Source organism: Mastigoproctus giganteus, chromosome 2 (assembly GCF_048544385.1).
Source record: "Mastigoproctus giganteus isolate SK-2022 chromosome 2, ASM4854438v1, whole genome shotgun sequence".
Lineage (NCBI taxonomy): Eukaryota > Metazoa > Arthropoda > Arachnida > Uropygi > Thelyphonidae > Mastigoproctus > Mastigoproctus giganteus.
In genome coordinates, this window is record NC_143576.1 from 233,721,065 (window position 1) to 233,739,741 (window position 18,677).

General features: G+C 37.8%; 1 protein-coding gene across 1 annotated transcript in view; it reads right to left on the minus strand.

Moving 5' to 3' along the window:
* Positions 1-455: 455 nt before the first annotated feature.
* LOC150090253 (E3 ubiquitin-protein ligase rififylin) overlaps positions 456-18,677 on the minus strand; it is a 95,815-nt gene continuing 77,593 nt past the window's right edge. The window contains exons 5-6 of the mRNA XM_090369035.1: positions 5,003-5,210; positions 456-760 (exon numbers count right to left, since the gene is read on the minus strand). Of these exons, the coding sequence (XP_090225161.1) occupies positions 591-760; positions 5,003-5,210 (378 nt within the window). The 3' untranslated portion in view covers positions 456-590. The remainder of the gene's footprint in view (positions 761-5,002; positions 5,211-18,677) is intronic.

Sequence of the window (18,677 nt, forward strand, 5' to 3'; positions counted from 1 at the left end):
ATTTTTACTAAAAAACCCACTGGCTTGGGTCATAGCTGATTAACAATTAACTTTTAATTCTGAAATACATAATTTTTAAAAGTCTATTACAGCAATTAAAAACTCCTCCCTTCTTAAAAAAAATTGAAAGATAATCTTCCCTTTAAGGAATACAATATATTCCTTTGAAGATTAATATGGCCACTTAAATCAAAAAGGTATATTTTTATAAGAAATCCAACTGTGAAAAACTTGCTGATATATTAGTATTAGGCATGACTGAAGCTTACTATTAATATAATAACCAATTAAAATGAACTAATAATAATAAAGCTAGTTATAATGTAGATTTTTTTATCAATACAATTTGCATATTTTTATTAGATTATTTTTTTTTTAAGTTAACACATTTTTCAATTATTTGTGACAGCTTGTTATTTACTACATTATGGCAATGTTTGAATACCTCATTTTCAAACTATTTTTGAAAAGCAACATTTTTGAGCATACTGTGCACCAATATAAAATAACTTAAAGGTCAGCAAATGAACAGCTGTGTTTCTCATGATGTCTTTGGTAAACAAAAGGAACCAATATATCAAGTGTTCAATTCATGCCTTAAATGTATGAACAACACGAACTACATATTGTCTACATATGGGGCATTCATGGAGTCTTTTCCCACATTCTGTACATGTAGCCATGTGCCCACATTCTAATAACACAGAATCTATTGGTGTTTCCATACAGATCTTGCACAAGTTTTCATCAGGTACTGCATCTAGGTGACAAGAAAAAATGCATTTGAGCATAACATTATAAAATTTAAAAATAATAAGGCTGTCCCTGTTTAACAAAGGTTTTTAAATAATTCCAAGTTAAGAAACAAATTAATAAACAAATTCAATATGGTACAATAATCCAGGATAGATAGGACTAGGGCAAACCCGTCCTGAAATTTCTGATTATATGGAATAATAAAATCAAAATATACTCTTTAATTTTATTTATTAAAATTAATAGGAATCCTTTTAAAGTGATGACAGAAAAGGTTGAAGTTAAAAATGCATACTCTTACTTCAGACCTACAGCAATTAAATACAATTAAAAAGGCATTTCAAAAATTTTAAACTGTTTAAAAATGTTTAATACTGGCAGGATTTAAACTGCCTAGCAAATGCAATGCTTTTAATGCTCACAGAAGAATAATTGCTGTTGTCCTTGTATTGCACTAGTTTTAAACAAACAGTAGATGGTCTAGAAACCACCTGCTTTCAGATTGCAAGTCTCTAAACAGGCTACCATAGCAGTGGCTCAACTTTTAAATAAATGGCATACTAATGTTCTGGTGATGCCATTTGTTAAATGTGGTGCATTGCCAAAGTAAATTGTAGATGTGAAATTTGTACATGAAGTTCAAAATCATGCTGGCCACAAAAACACAAGGGAGGAGCAGAAAGTCTTCTTTCTTTTAATTATTTTGAAAAGTTCAAAATAGCATTGGCTATTTTATAATTTTGAAATAGATGTGTAGCTTCCTTTTTGTTTTTTTCTAGTGGAAATTTCAGATTAAGTGAAATTCACATTAATTAGCCTCAGATTATTGATTCTACTGTATATAAAACAGTGAAATTCAAAGTTGCAAATTTTTAAGTAAATGATATATTGTATCCACAATAAGACTAATTATGAGGACTGTTAAATCAAAACATAGTCAGTGTGTGATGACAGTTCTCAGCAGGGATGGGGAAATAGACATGATAAAACCAACAAGTCAATAAAAAGCTCTTCATTTTGTTTGCTCTTTATTACAGATGTAGGTGTAATATTTCATATGGAATTTCAAACAGATGGTGCATCCAAAACAAATCATACAATGATTAAAACCACAAAAGCCACAAAAAATTCATAACAGAATTCTGGCTGTGTAGGCAAAGAATGCTACTCAAAAACTACTTATGTTTGGTGCTCAATGTTTCAAGGAAGAAAACCATGCACACACGATTTTTCCCATTCACAATAGCCTCACCACGTGAAATCCACTGACGATGATGAACATTTGAAAACTGTGCTGTGCTCAATTTTAAAAAAATTTTCTACCCCATTACTCATAATCCTGATTATCAAACAGTAGCAGCTCAGTGAATTCTATTTTTTTTTTTAAAAGGAATATATAAATTAGCAAAGCAATGGTACACAAAAATAAATGCTAAAGATAACTTTAATTTTCAAAAATACAGTGGGACTTCTCTATTACGAAGTTCTATTTAATGAATTTCTCTATATTACAAATTTTTTTCGCAAAACATTACACCCTGAAACAAAATTAATCCCATATAGTCAAGTTTTAGTCTCTCTATAATGAATTAAAAAAAAAAAAAAAAAAAAAAAAATACATTCACTCTAATGCAAACAAGTGGTAATTACCAGCCCATCAAAGCAGTGGGTTGGAGGAGCTATGCTTGCTTTTCACTCCATCACACCATGCCTTGACAACGATCGTTTGGAAGGGGTACCATGCACCAAAGATTAACCAGGTTTTCTAATAAATTTTGGGTAAATGTGGGTCATAAACTTTGCAATAAATAGGGCAGATTTGTAAATTGATGTTTAGTTTCAATTGTGCACTTGAATAATTTTACCATCATGGAAACATGTTGAAGAGAAAGTGTTTAAGTGTAAATGAAGTCAAGATTCTTCATGAAACTAACCAAGGTTTTAAGAAAAAAAGTATTATCAAGAAATATAACATATCTGCAAGCAGTTTATCTATGATTTTAAAAAATAAAGAAACAATTTTAAATGCATTGAAGGAGGACCAGACAAGAATTGAATTAATTTGTGTGTATACTGTTGTGTGTAAGCTGTTCTAAAATGGAATACATCAATATCAGGTCCAATAATTAAGCAACAAGCTGTGAAATTTGTGCAGTCTCTTGGACATACAGAATTTAATGATTTAGGGGTTAGATAAATTTAAGAAAGACCACAGAATTGTGAAAAAGGTTATTTGTGGAGAAAGTGTTGATGAAAGCAAAGAAAATTGCAACAGTTGGAGGAACACCTTAGAGAAGGTTTTGGAAGAATATTTGCTTTTAAGAATGATAAATGTTTTGGAGGAAAACAAAGCAAAGAAAGAATCACTCTGCTAGTTGGAGCCAATATGACAAGAAGTGAAAAATTAAGACTTTTAGTCATCAGAAAATCAAAAACCCAAGGTGTTTCAGAGGCACAAAATTATTAGAAGTTGACTACACCTTTAATAAAAAAAAATGGATGATAAGTGATATTTCTGAAGAATGGATATAAAAACTAGAAAAGCATATGACTAAAGAAAAAAGAAAATTGATGGTTGATTACTGATAACTGTCCAGCGCACTGCTAATATTTCTGCCAAACTTAGTGGGAAGTTTTTACCATCAAATGTAACATCAAAGCTCCAAGCAAATGGACCAAAGCATTATTAAAAATTTTAAATTCATTACAAGAACACAGAAACGTGGAAGTTACAATAAACTTTAGAGATCGTATCTCTGAACTTGGCAAAAGTTTGGACAAAACTATGTAAAAAAACGTGAATACACTATTCAGAATTGTTTTTCGAAAGCAGCATTTGCATTGACAACAGAAGTTGAACAATGGGATGAACAAGATGAACTGCTACTTTCACAATTGAAAAACCTTTGGACATTATTAGAATCATCAAAAATCACATAATACTAGATAGTTATGTTAATGTAGACCAAGATTGGTTACAACAGAACATACAAATGAAGATGAAATACTACCGAACAGTGTTAGGTGCAACCATGTTCACGAAGAAATCATGATGATGCATCAGAACAACCTGTAGAAAAGTCAACTCGCGACGAAATGATTCATACTTTTAAAATGGTTAGTCTGGGTCTATAATTTTGTGAAAATGTTCCTGATAGTGCATTTAATAATAAATGTTCTGAATAAATGTGAAGCTTTTTTAATTGTACCGTACAAAAGAAAATTACAGACTTTTTTAAATTTGTAATAACTTACCCACAATAATCGTGTAAACATAATTTAAATAAGTATGTTTTTGAAATAAAATATATTAAAAATAAACGAACATTTGTTTTCATTTTTATTTTCTAATTAGGTGACAATTTCCAATAAAAAAGATATTCTCCATATAGCAAATTTTCTTGCTGGATTTTTATCAAATTCATAACAGGGAAGTTTGTTTGGTTTGGTTTTTTTTTTTTTTTAAGAGCATTAGCAACTAAGGCCATATTGCTCCGGGATATGCGGTGGTCATTCCCTGACCTTTCCACATCCTCCGTATTTGGTGGCGACGGGCTCAAACCCCGGTCTAAAGGGAAGTTTGTATTTGAATGCAAGAACTTGTGAATGGGATTATCACACTTTGACCCTTTTTACACTATCAGAATGAAGGCAATGAATTCTGAATAAGATTATGCAAGGAGATTGGATTGATGCTATTATTTTGAACTGGAGTTGGCACCTTTGGCCTCCAAGAGCAGAAAAATGTAGATCCCAGATTTCTGGAGAAATATGTTAAAACAGGTTTCTTAGACCTGGTGTTTTGCATTTGGATTTTAATGAACTTGATGCTAACATTAACTCTGAACATCATGTTGAAACTTTGGGTTGCCTGCACTTCAGCATGAAATTGGCATCATGCTTCCTTATAATAAGAAGTTCACACAGTGAAAACAAACAACCAATATTCACATTTTTTGCCTGAAACTGGAAAACGGATGGCTTATAGGGTTTAACCTTTCCCCAAAGTGGCAAAATGTTCACAGTTACAAATTTAATAATTAATGATCTGTAATGTTATATAACACTGACATTAAATAACATTACAGATCATTAAGTATTAATTTTTCCACCAAACAAAAAAGTAATATAAATTCCAAAACAGGGATTTATATTACTTTTAATCTCCGATGAATACATATATCTATCTGTATATGCATATTATTTTATTATTTTATTTTTTCTTTAGTGAATACAATTATCTTACCTATATCTTTTGTTTCTTGTTTCTGTAACCACAGTTGCAATACTTTCTGCTGAAGCTCCTGTTTTTCACAGCATCCCTTATAGTCTACAAAATTCCGGGTAAGAATAAGCTTCAACTGTCTGACATTTAGCTGTTCTATTTCAGCTGGATTTTGTAAATCTTCCACAGACATTGGTTTAAATGGTTCTTTTTCATGGAATGGAGTTTTCTGTTAATGTAAAATAAAACATATCAAAAAAAAAAAAAAAGGTAAAACTCCAGTTTTTTTCTTTTTTTTTTTATGAAAACCCCAAACAAGAGAGGTATTATAACCTATAGTACTTAGTACCGTGCTTGGAGGCTGAGAAGACGAGAGAAGATATTTGTTGACAGATTTGAACTTCTGTAGACTGTAATTTTCAGGAAAGGCATATGAAGGAATGTTCATATGCCTTTCCTGATACATCTTGTAACTAGTAGGGGCCAGACATGTTCAAAGCCGCTAAGTGGATTTTTCTTATTTATTGATTTGAAATTATTGTTTTTCTAAAACTTTTGATTTAAATTTAGTAGTATAGCATTATTTTGTGATTTTTTGATTAATTTGGTGTATTTATTCTTTACTCGGCCTTGCAATTGCATAAAAGTATCGGTAAGGGTATCCACATGTTACAAGTCGCAACTCCGCTGAACGAGTAGTTTTAGCTATATTTAGCCGCTTATTGAATATTTTTTACATCAAATTATTTTTTGTAAGTAGCTCATAGACCCAGTAAGGATCGTTAGTTTATTCTGAATTGCGACAGTGAGATTTGAAAGTTAATTAATACTTAAGTGTCCATAGATTTACTGTTCGTAATTTCCCGCCCTTGTCTTTGTCATACGATCGTTATATATCGAACCTAGATAGTGTTAGTATAGTATAGGTTATAATATTTTCAGTGATCGGTAAAATCTATTAAATTGTTGAACTTCGTTGGCATTTAAATTGTACTTTTAACTAAATACATATACCGACTTAGATTACAAACGTAACATAATTAATACATAACTGATATGGAAGTTATATAAAGGGAACTCGGAGATAATTAATACTTGACACTAAAAATATATATATTCCGTTATAACTGTGTTGGGAGATAAGTTAGGGTTATAAACTGAAATTGAAATTTTATTTAAATTAAAAGAAATCATCACTCAGACCAGAGCAGCAAAACAAAAGGCTCAAGCTAATGGAAGTGCTGTGGCTCAGAGGAGAACTGAGGAGGGCAGTTGCCTTCTGAATCACAGCCTTCTAAAATGCACAGCTTGCATGATGTTTGTGGAGCATTCAGTTACGGGACATGATATTGCCATGTGGGATATCTTTGTGTGTGCGCGATGCAAGGAGCGTATCGAAATCAGGCAACAACTCAGCGTTCTTATGGGCCTATATGAGAGCTTGAAGGACAGGGTAGATGCCCTCGAAGGAACTAAATTGAGGGACCATCAAGCTCTCAGCTGCCCACATCAACGACAGAGCTTGCACTTGGTCATCGCGCAACACAGCGGCAACCCGCAAGGCAGAATGCGCTGGTCCCAAAGGAACTAGTAGCTGTTGGTGACTCTATTGTCAGGGAAACAGGGAACATGCTTTGTAAAAAGGATAGGTGGAACAGGACCAGGGTATGTCTGCCAGGGGCAAAGGTTGATGACGTTGTAGAGCAGATATCATCTTTTAAGGGCACAAAAGGTGATATAGTTGTACACGTTGGCACTAATAATATCAAGAGTAGGAGACCGGCAGAATTGCTTAACAAGTACAGGTCACTGTTGAAAAAAAGCCGTGAAGTAGGGTTGAATTTGAAAGTGTCTGCAATTCTGCCCAGACACGATAGGAGAGAGTATATGATGAGAGCCTTGTCGATCAATTCGGCCCTGGAAAGATTGTGCAAGGCTCAAGGGGTAGAATTTTTTTTCAGCCTGGACTGTACTTGTTAACAGGAGAGATTGCTTCTACAGGGATGGAATACACTTAAGTAGAAAGGGTGCAAGAATATTTGCTGATGCTATCGAGGCAGTGTTAGGTGGGTCGGAAAACTGCTAGCTTGGGGGGAGACAAAGACGAATAGATCAACAGTAGCCACTGGCAGAGGTGAAAGAGATTCTTGCACTGCTTCTATTGGAATGAGCAGAAGCCTGAAAAACAAGATGCAGGATATTTCAGAGACTGCTGGGAGTCATTGTGGTACAAGTAAACACATGGGTTGTGTTAGGGTAGCTATGAATAGAAATAGGTGCATGTATAGTTGCGTGTACACCAATGCTAGGAGTTTAGTAAATAAATTTGATGAATTTGAGGTATTGCTCAAAACATCAAAGGCAGATATTGTTGGGATATCAGAGATGTGGCGTCAGACAGATATAAGGAATGCAGAACTGGAATTTGGGGAGTACAACGTCTACAGAAAGGATAGACTGGATAGGAAGGGAGGAGGGGTTATGCTATTAGTTAAGAAATACATAAAATCCAAGGAAGTGAAGCCAGTGGACATCGCTGGACAGTGCAGTGTCGAGTCAGTTTGGTGTGACATAAGCATTGGGAGATCAAAATTGAGTAGGAGTGTGCTATAGGCCTAATGACTCTGATGAATATAATAAAAAACTGTATGGGGAAATAGAGTGGGCCAGTAAATCAGAGAGTCTTATAATGGGAGATTTTAATTTCCCAGATATTGACTGGAATTTGGGGATTGGTCACTCACACACTAGCAAGGCTTTTGTGGATTTATTAGATGATTGTTTTCTACATCAGTATGTTCGGTAGGCAACTAGAGGGAGGAATACTCTTGATTTGATTATCAGCAGTGATTCTTCATGCATTAAGAATCTGCAGATAAACGAACCACTAGGTGGCAGTGATCACAGTGTGCTGAAGTGGGATTTACTCAAAGAGGTAACTACCATTAGGGGTAAAGGGAAGAGTTATTGCTTTCGTAAAGGTGACTACGATGGACTGAGACAGTATTTAAATTCTATACAGTGGGACCAACTGATGATGTTACCAACAGCAAATGCAAAATGGGAAGCATTCAAAGAACTTATCTTGGAAGCTACTAGGCTTTACATACCAACCAAGAAATATTGTTCAAGGTTTAGTCCTAAATGGATGTCAGATGAACTGATGAGGCATATGTTGTTGTTGTATGTTTTACGGCGCAACGGCAGCTATAGGCCATTATGCGCCAAACAATGGTAGGAGGTAACAGACTTTATTAAAGTGAGATATGTGCATTATGTGAAATTTAAGCATTATATTCTGTCATAGCATTTTATCCTTTTTAGGAAAGAGAAAACTGCATCAATGTCAGATCTGTCGTCTAATATTTGTTGCAAAGTAGGTGTGATTTGGTCTGCATAGTTTGATAAGAAGGTAGTTTGCCGTACTCCATTATAGAGAGGGCAGTCAACAATGATGTGCTGGACTGTGATTTGAGCATGGCAGTTCGGACAAGAAGGCGGGTCTGAGGAAGAGAGAAGGTAAAGGTGAGTAAGGTGTGTATGTCCTATTCGTAATCTTGCAAGTGTGACTTCTTCCTTTAGGTTCGAGCGGAAACTAGATGGCCAAGACTGGAGTTTCGGTTTAATCCGAAGGAGTTTGTTGCCTTCTTGGTTTTACCAGATGGTTTGCCAGTAAGTCATACTTCGCTTTGTTATAAGACTTTTATAATTGGTGAAAGGAATTTTGAAAGATTCATCAATTGGTTGCACAGTAGATTTGGCTGCATGATCAGCACTCTCGTTGCCAGGTATGCCAACATGGCTAGTGACCCAACAAAATTTTATTACTTTTGTGTTCTTAGCTAGATGAGCCAGCAAGTTTTGAATATTACCAAGTAGGTAGTTATGATGCTTTCTTGGTTGCTGTAAAGTGAGAAGGGCACTCAGAGAGTCGGTAAAAATAATACTATGGGTAAACTGCTGCAACTTTATAGTTTCTAGCACCATTTGAATGGCATGAAGTTCAGCAGTAAAGATACTGCATTCTAAAGGTAACTGATTAGAGATTATAGATGATGGAAGAACAACAGCAGCACCAACGTGGTGATCAGTTTTGGAACTGTCTGTGTATATCCTGGTATAAGATTCATATTTCTCAAGTAGAGATTTATGAAGCTGGTTTACATTCTGTGAAGAAAGAGTACTTTTCCCCCATTCTTGAAGGGACAGATCACAGGTGGCAGGGCAAAAAACCCATGGAGGAGTCGTGAAACTAGTGGTGGCTATTTTAGAAAGGTCAAGCTGCCAATTATCAAGTAGTGAGCAAAGACGTATGCCAGCAGGTCGATTTATTGATGGATAAACGGCATACAAGTTCTCCCAATCTGGTGTAAATAGATGTTTCCACGATGGATGCAGGGGTTGGCTTTTTATTTTGATAGCGTAATTTAGCAGTAAAATTTGTCTTCGTAGAGAGAGTGGGGGATCGTGAGCTTCAGCGTACAGGCTCTGCACTGGAGATGTGCGGTAGGCACCAAGAGCAATGCGAAGGCCACTATGGTGAATAGGGTCTAAAGCCCTCAAAATGCTAGGTCTAGCAGAGTTGTAAACTGGTGACGCATAGTCTAACCTTGATCTTACAATAGCATGATATAAATGAAGGAGTGTTTGACGGTCAGCACCCCATGTTGTAGCTGATAATACTCTCAAAATATTTAATTTCTTGAAATAGGTGGTTCTAAGTTGTTTAATATGGTCAAGAAAGGTCAATTTTTTATCTAAAGTTAACCCAAGGAAACGAATGGTAGGCACAACAGGTATATCATGATTCCCCAGCTTTAGAAGTGGGTCAGGGTGGAGATTACGTCTTCTACAGAAATGAACTGCAACAGTTTTTTCAGGTGATAGGCGAACCCGTTATCTGTAGCCCACGTTGTAATTTTATTAAGGGCTCCTTGCAGTTGTCTCTCAATCATTCTCATGTTCTGTGAGTGACAAGATATACTAACATCATCTGCATATAAAGTAGTAAATACAGTGGCCGGAATGACCTTGGTAATTGAGTTGATTTTTATAATGAATAGAGTGGCACTTAAAACTGAGCCCTGTGGAACACCTTCTTCTTGGATGAATTTTCGGGAAAGAGTGGATCGAATACAGACCTGGAAGGATCGCTGCTTCAAAAAGTTCTGTATAAATCTTGGCATATTACCCCTGAAGCCTAATGCATATAGATCACGAAGAATTCCGTATCGCCAAGCTGTGTCAAAAGCTTTCTCAACGTCTAAATAAACTGTAGTCAAATGTTCCTTCCTTAAGAAGGCATTGCGAATCTGGTTTTCCATTTGTATCAAGAGGTCTAAAGTTGATCTACCTGTATGAAATCCACACTGCAATGAATTGATGAGGTTGTATTTGCTCAGCACCCAGGTGAGACGAGAGTTTACCATTTTTTCCATTATTTTACCCATACAGCTGGTGAGGGCAATAGGTCGATAGTGACGCGGGTTGATTGGATCCTTGCCAGGTTTTAATAATGCTATGACATACGAGTGTCGCCAGTTATCAGGGAAAGCATTTTCTGTGAAAACCCGGTTATATAGCTGGAGTAAGACATGAAGCGACTTTTCGCTCAGCTCTTTCAACATGACATAGTGAATTCCGTCAGGTCCAGCAGCACTGTGTTTCGACCTGTTAAGAGCAAGCCGTAGTTCAATTATGGTAAAGGGACAGTTGTACATTTGATGGTGGTCGGTGTTAAAATTTAGGGTCTGCTTTTCAGCAAGGGACTTTAATTTCTGAAAGTTTGGCGAGTACGAGGATACGGCAGAGGTTTCAGCAAAGGATTCTCCGAGAGTGTTAGCTATGTCTTGAGGTAGTGAAACATCATTGCTGTTTATATTTAGCATTGATAGATGCAAAGGAGGATATTTGTTATACATTTTTCTAATATTTTTCCAGATGGTTTGTGTTTTAGTGGACCGTGTAATAGTTGAAGCAAAGCGTTTCCATGACTCTCTTTTACTTGCACATTGAATGCATCTAGCATTGGCTCTGGCTTTCTTAAAGTGTACTAGATTAGCAGCAGTAGGGATTTTGCGAAATTTATTCCAGGCTTTATTTTTCTCTCGTTTAGCTTGATTGCATTCATTGTTCCACCAAGGTTTTGATCTTATTTTATAATTTGTGGACACCCTTGGTATTGCTGCTTCTGTGGCCAGCAATATTTGATTTGTTACATAATCAACTGCATTATTTATTGACATATTTGAAACAGTTGTTTTCTGCAGGGTGGCTAGTTGCCTATATTTTTCCCAATCAGCTTTGACAAAGTTCCATTTGGCAGTTTGATTATGACAAGGTGGAGATTTTGATTCTACACGGCAGACTATTGGATAATGGTCACTACCCAGTAGACTGCCATGAACAGACCAATCAAACAGCGGAAAAAGGACTGGTGAGCATATGGAGAGATCAATTGCTGAGCTTGACCCAGAAGGTAGATGAAAATAAGTGGGTAAACCAGTATTCAGTAGAGTCAGATTAAATTTATCTAAAAGCTTTTCTAGTATTTTTCCTCGTTTATCATGTATTCTATCACCCCCATAGAGGATTATGTGCGTTAAAGTCTCCCATGATGTAAAAGGGAGGAGGGAGCTGAGATACAACAGTTTCAAGAAATGTCTTGGTTAGGGGAAAGATATAAGGAAACAATGGTAAAAGAAAAACGAAAAGATATTCGAGCAGCTACTGCTTCTAGATTTGTTTGTAACATTAATGGTCGGGAAGGGATATTGGAGTTGACTACAAGTGCAACCCCTCCATGAGCCGAATTGCTTAAATGAGAAACTCTATCTTTTCTGTAGATAACATGATGTTTAAGTGAGGTAGCGACAGAAGCTGTTAAGTTAGTTTCTTGGAGGCAGAAGGTAACTGGGTTATACTGGAGAAGAAGATCCCGAATATCATCAAGGTTGGTGCGATACCCTCTACAATTCCACTGAAGAAAACTGGGCATTATTTGGGTGAAGTGTGGTCCTCGGTTTCTGTCCGAAGTACTGTTGGCTTATGGTGACCAGATTTTCTTTTTGGGAAGTACGGTCTTCCTGTTTCCATCTCTTCTTCTGGGAAGAGATCGAGAACGGGATCTTCGCGGTCAGTGTTTCCTTCCATTTCAATCGACTCAGTTTTAGAAATATCAACACTTTTTGAGTACATTGGATTACTGGTAAAGTGCGGAACAGTGATTGGTGTGTTAACAGCCTTGTTTGCTTTATATTGTTTACCAGAAAGGGGCACAGCTTCCAAAATTGACCGAGCCCAATCTGACATTGATCAGTCTGGGGGAAACGTTACCTCAGTTTGAGTACCAGTCGTTATTGTTCTTTGCACAGTACTGGTTACCGCAGTTGGTTTTTGGACTATTTCAGCAAAGCTGGGTCGAGTGTTAAATTGAGCCTGTACAGATTTTTTAGCTTCTTGGTAAGAGATGTTTTTTTCGGCTTTGACCCGTTGAATGTTTTTTTCCTTTTTCCATAGGGGACAATCTCTGGAGTAGGTAGTATGTGGACCATTACAATTTGAGCATTTGTGCTGCTCTGCTTTGCAGTCAGAGTGATTGTGCTCGCGTGAACCGCAATTGGCACAAGTGGCTAAACCTCTACACACGTTTTGGGAATGCCCAACGTTTTGGCATTTAAAACAGCGTGTAGGGTTAGGAATGTACAATTTTATTTGACAATTCAGATAACCTGCTTTGATGGATGCTGGAGGTTTGAGGCTATCAAATGTTAGTATTATATTCCGTGTTGGAACTAGAGCATTGTCTCGTTTTGTGTATATGCGCTTTACATGCACAATTCCCTGGTCTTGCAATTCATTTTTCAACTCTTCTTCTGAGAGATTTATGAGATCCCATTCAGCTATCACACCCCTGGAGGTGTTTAGAGTAGCATGAGGGGAGACAGTAATCGATAATCCTACAAAGGATGTCAGTTTTTGGATCCGTTGTGATTGCCGTTCATCTGAGACCTCAACGAGCAAGTCGCCCGATCTCAGACGTTTAGTTGTTTTCGGAGATCCTATTAGAGTTCCTAGGTATTTCTGAATTTTAAAAAGCGAGAGACTACCAAGAGACTGTTCTTGAGTCGAATGCAATACAAGGTGCATTGGATGCCTTCTTTGTAAACTGTCAGTTTTCTGACATTTACCACTGCATGAGTTAGAGTCTTCTGTCTCATGAGCAGCCATATTAAGATCCTTATGTCCTGTAGAAGAGATCATTTTGCTCCTTTTAGGCCCGGAAAGATAGCTTTTCTTTCCAGGTTACCGGCCCCGGCACGGGGAGGCAGGAGCAGTGCCACAAGGGTAACCAAGCAGCTCAGTTAGTTTGGTTAGTAAGATAACAAGAAACAGAAAGGTGAATTTCCTTCCTGGAACTCTGCCTACTTTTTGTAGTGCAAAAGTTTCTCAATACAAATAAATGAAGAAAATTGTGTTTAAACCTAAAGAAAACTATTTGCTTTGCACACAATATATAGATCGCTTGGCTACACTAATAATCGCTTGGCACCCGGGGCCGATGAGGCATATGGCAGAGAAGAAACATGCATGGGATACATTTAAATTAACACATGACACAGAAGCCTATGATAGATACAAGTTGATCTGTAACCAAGTTAAAAAGGAGGTTAGGCAGGCGAAGGCAGATTACGAGAAATCTTTGGCAAGAGATGCAAAGAAAAACAGCAAAGAGTTCTTTACTTATGTAAACTCTAGAAGGAAGGGGATGAATCAGATTGGACCACTTGATATCGATGGGTCAACTGTTAATGATCCTGCTCAGGTAGCTAACAAACTAAATGAATATTTTGCATCGACATTCACACATGAGGAGTTATTTAACGAGGGGAAAGCCAGAGGTGTATTCAACTCTAGCAGTAAGCTAGGGAATCTTGTAATAGCTGAGAGTAAAGTGGAGAAGAAATTGTTGAAGATAAACACAAGAAAGGCACCCGGGGTGGATCGGATCTATCCAGTTATATTAAAGGAGGCAGCAGAGGAAGTAACCAAACCCTTAGCCATAATTATGAGAGCTTTCTTGGACTCAGGGGAGGTACCCACAGACTGGAGATGTGCAAATGTGACCCCAATTCACAAAGGAGGATCAAAGGCTGACACAAGTAATTATAGACCTGTGAGTTTAACTTCTGTTCCAGGAAAATTAATGGAGGCACTAGTCAAAGAAGCACTGCAGGATCATTTAAACTTCAGTTATAGCTCGGACACAGCATGGTTTTGTTAAGGGGAAGTCTTGCCCGACTAATCTGATTGGATACTATGATGCAGTCGCAAAGGAACTGGATGCAGGGAATAACTTTGATATTATATCCTTGGATCTTAGAAAGGCTTTTGATACTGTTGCACATGGAAGACTGCTGCACAAATTGGAGCAGTGTGACATTGGAGGCAAATTGCTGCTGTGGATAAAGGGGTGGCTGAGGGGGAGAAGACAGAGAGTGGTAATCAATGGACACTGCTCGTCGTGGACTAATGTTATTAGTGGAGTCCCTCAGGGCTCAGTGTTGGGTCCATTATTGTTTTCTGTATTCATAAATGATATTGATGATGGTATATCAAGCTTAATGTCAACGTTTGCAGACGATACAAAAGTAGGCAGGGTTGTCAAGGACACTACTGACACTATGCTGCTGCAACAGGATCTGGAAAGGTTGAGCAGATGGACTGAGAGGTGGCAAATGAAGTTTAACATTGACAAATGTAAAGTACTACACATGGGAAACAGTAACCCCAGAGCAACGTATCAACTCTGTGGTACTACACTGACAGTGGTAGAGAATGAAAGGGACCTGGGGGTGGTTGTGCAGGCAGATATGAAGTTCTCTGAACAGTGCAGACGGGCTGCAAGAGTAGCTCATGGTGTATTGTCAATGATATATAGGAATTTTTCTAGCAGGAATAAGGTGATTATTCCCTTGTATAAGGCAATGGTCAGGCCACACCTAGAGTACTGTATACAGGTCTGGAGGCCTCATTTCAAGAAGGATGTAGAGCTGCTGGAATGAGTACAGAGAAGGGCAACAAGATTAGTGAATGGAACAAAGGGTTGCTCTAACGAAGAAAGGCTTAAGTTTTGCAAATTACAGTGTCTGGAGACTAGGCACCAGCGAGGTGATCTGATAGAGGTGTATAAGGCCTTGAATGGTTTGAGCATGCTCAATGCTGATGGGATTCTTCCTCTCGCTCAGAATAATCACCTGAGAGGGCATAAATTCAAATTGAGGAAAGACAGATGTAGGATAGACGTGCAGAAATTTGCCTTTAGCCAGCGGGTGGGTGGTTGGTTGGTGCAACAGACTTCCATCCCTTGTTGTGGAAGTTGATAGCCTAAATAAGTTTAAGGCTCAGCTGGACAGGTATTTTGAACGAACAGAGGGGTGAAGTGGAAGTGGTTTCTTTTTTTTTTTTTTTTTTTATTTTATTTATTTTTTTATTTTATTTTATTTTTTTTTTTTGGCTGATGCTGCATAAGCTTGCTTTCTTGCATCAAATGCCTCTACTAATGCTAATGCTAATGTTGTTCCAGAAAATGGCAGTTGAATGAATAAATGAGGAATATGAAAAGTTGGTTCTGTGGGTTTGAAGTTGGACAGTAAATGGATGTTGGCTAGTGGTGGTACATGTTCGGACTGTTTTGAAGGAGAGAGCAGGAATTATAGAAGCCAATTCAGAAGAACAGTGCCCATGAATGTATCTGTAGAAAAGGCATGCAGCAGAAACAGTATATCTATGAGACAGCGAGTGGAGAGACTCTGTTAGAGATGAGTCATTAATTAACCTAACTGCCCTCTTCTGAATGGAATATAGAAGTCTGAGAGAGGTTTTGGTGGCACCGCCCCAGATGTGGGAACGATATTCCATGGTAGTGCGGACTTGAGATTTGTACAGAGTGAACAGCTGTTTGGAAGAAAAGTAAGGCCGAGAACGAAAGAGAAAAAGTTTTTTAGATGCAGTATTTGTAATGTGCTTATGCCAGGAGAGACTAGAAGTCAGGGTAATACCCAAAAGAGATATTAACTTGCCTAGAAATGAGAGTGTCACCAAAGATAAGCATAGGAGCAGAAGAATCCTTTTTTTCGAGATATAAGACAAGACTGAGTTTTAGAAGGATTGATATCAACTAAGTTGCCTTTGCCCCACTGGAGAATTACCTGGAGATCGGCATTTAAGGAATTGGAAGTGGACATTCAAGAAGTTGAAACTGATTGAGCAGGGCAAGGTTTCTCAAAATGAAGAGTGGAATGCAATGTGCTATAATCGGCAAAACTATGGATAGGATTTCCAGTCAATGAAAAAAGGTCCTTAATATACAAGAGGAAAAGAGTGGGTGAAAGAACTGAACTTTGGGGGGACACCAGCATTAGTGGAGAAGTTAGAAGACAGAGAGCCATCTACCATCACTCTCAGTGAGTGATCAGAGAGAAAACTGGATAACCAATTACAAAAAACAGTTGGAAAACCATAAGATGGAAGCTTGTTTAGAAGACCTTTATGCCAAATATGATCGAAAGCCTTTGAGATGTCAAGCGCAACTACCTGTGCTTCACCAAACCTTTCCATTGAAATAGTCCATAAATGGGTAACATAAGCCAGAATATCACCAGCGGATCTACACTGCCGGAATCCATACTGGCGATCGTTGATCAGATGGGTTTCCAAGTAGTTTAAGAGTTGGCGGTTAATTGATTTCTCCATTACTTTAGAAAGAGTAGAAGTAATTGCAATGGGACGACAATTGGATGGGAGGGATTTGTCCCCTTTTTAGGAACTGGCTGGATATGAGCAAATTTACAAGCAGAAGGAAAAACACCTTTGGAATAAGAAAGTGAAAAAAGGTGGCAAGAACAGGAGTAAGTTCAGGGGCACAGGTTTTGAGAACAAGTGGAGAAATACCATCAGGACCTGGAGCCTTCTTAGCATCAAGATTCGTCAAAATTCTTCTGACATTCTTTTGACGGAAGACCACAGGAGGTATTGAATGGAGCATGTTGGGAATCATGGAAGGTGTTTTACCAAGATCATTAATACATGAGCTGGAAGAAAAATGGGATGCTAGCAGGTCAGCTTTATCCTTGGCCGAAGTGACAACAGAACCATCTGGTTTTGACAAGAGGTGGGAGCAGAGATGGACAAAGGTTGTGGCCAGTAGCTTTGGCAAGAGACCAGAATGCTTGGCTACAATTAGGGCAAGAAGCAAGTTTTCTACTCTTAGCCTGTTCAAAATCTAGTTTGGACTGATTAATAACTGCTTTACAATTGTTGCGAGCTTTGGTGTAAGCAGAAAATGAAACTGAAGAATTGGAAACAAGCCAATTACGATATGCAACATTCTTCTCTAGAATGGCCTTAGCACATTTATTGGAAAACCAAGGTTTAGATAAAGGATGAGATTTTAAAGTGGAGTGTGTGATAAAGGATTCCATTCCTACAAGAATAATTTCACTGACACAATCTGAGCAAACGTTGACAGGCTTTTTGAAACAGTAGTTCGACCAAGGAAAGAAGAAAAGAAATCTTGCAGGTCATCCCATTTTGCATTCGTGTAATGCCAAACAACATGAGGTTGGGAATAGTCATGAGATAAAGGCTCCATTGGAGAAAAGACAATCACCGAGTTGTGATCTGAGGTGCCTAAAGGACCACTCACTTGAACCATGTACTTAGAAGGATTTTTTGTGAGAAAATGTTCAAGGGTGTTGGCTGTATGGTTAGGATTGTCTGGTATTCTTGTAGGTAATTGAACAATCTGTGCAAAAAAAAGGTCATTGGTAATTGCAAAAGCCTCAGCATCTCGACCAGCTGGGTTGGTGTGACTATAAAACCGAAGCCAGCTGGAGTTGTGAATGTTAAAATCACCAAGGAATTGGTGATTTTAACAAGAGGAAGTCGAAGAGCTCCAAGTGATTAGTGGAGTTGGGAGAACGGTAGAGACAACAGATGAATTTGACACAATGAGGCAGAGAGATTTTAAGCTAGAAAAGATCGAAAAGAGGAGATTCCAAATTACCGTCTCTGACAGGGAATATCGGAATGGACATATGCACAAGTACCACCTTTGAGGCAAAAGGAATCATACAGCGAATAATTTGGGCAACTGAGATGAGCAGCAGTTGAATCAACTGATAACTGAGATTCTGTCAAAAAAGATAGATGGGGTTTGGCAGACTGCAAGTGGAAATGGACATCGTTGAGATTAGAATTGAGAGCACGTATGTATTTGTGAAATTAACTATGAAGTGTTTGGGAGGTTTAGATCTTTTCGCAGATAAGCTTACTCTATTAGTTTGACAATTCATGGTGTATTCAATAGTAAGAAAAAGGGGGGGGGGATACATGCTATATGAAGTAATGAAATTTTTGGATATGGCGTACACACAGTAAGAATACACCCAGATCCATGACATAACGTGGCTTCGACAATGCTTCCCGCATACACACTGCTCGGACTCCCTCCAGTCACTATCTGGCAGAGTACAGGTAGCAAGATTATATACTAGTTGATCCGGAAGCTTCCTAGAGAGTTACCAATATGTTCGGTCCTGTGTACTAACTAGCGGCCGGTCTGCGAACGCCGTTTTAGAGCTATACCCTCGAAATGTAAGGAATATTGGATCTTGCCACGATGTTCATCATAACC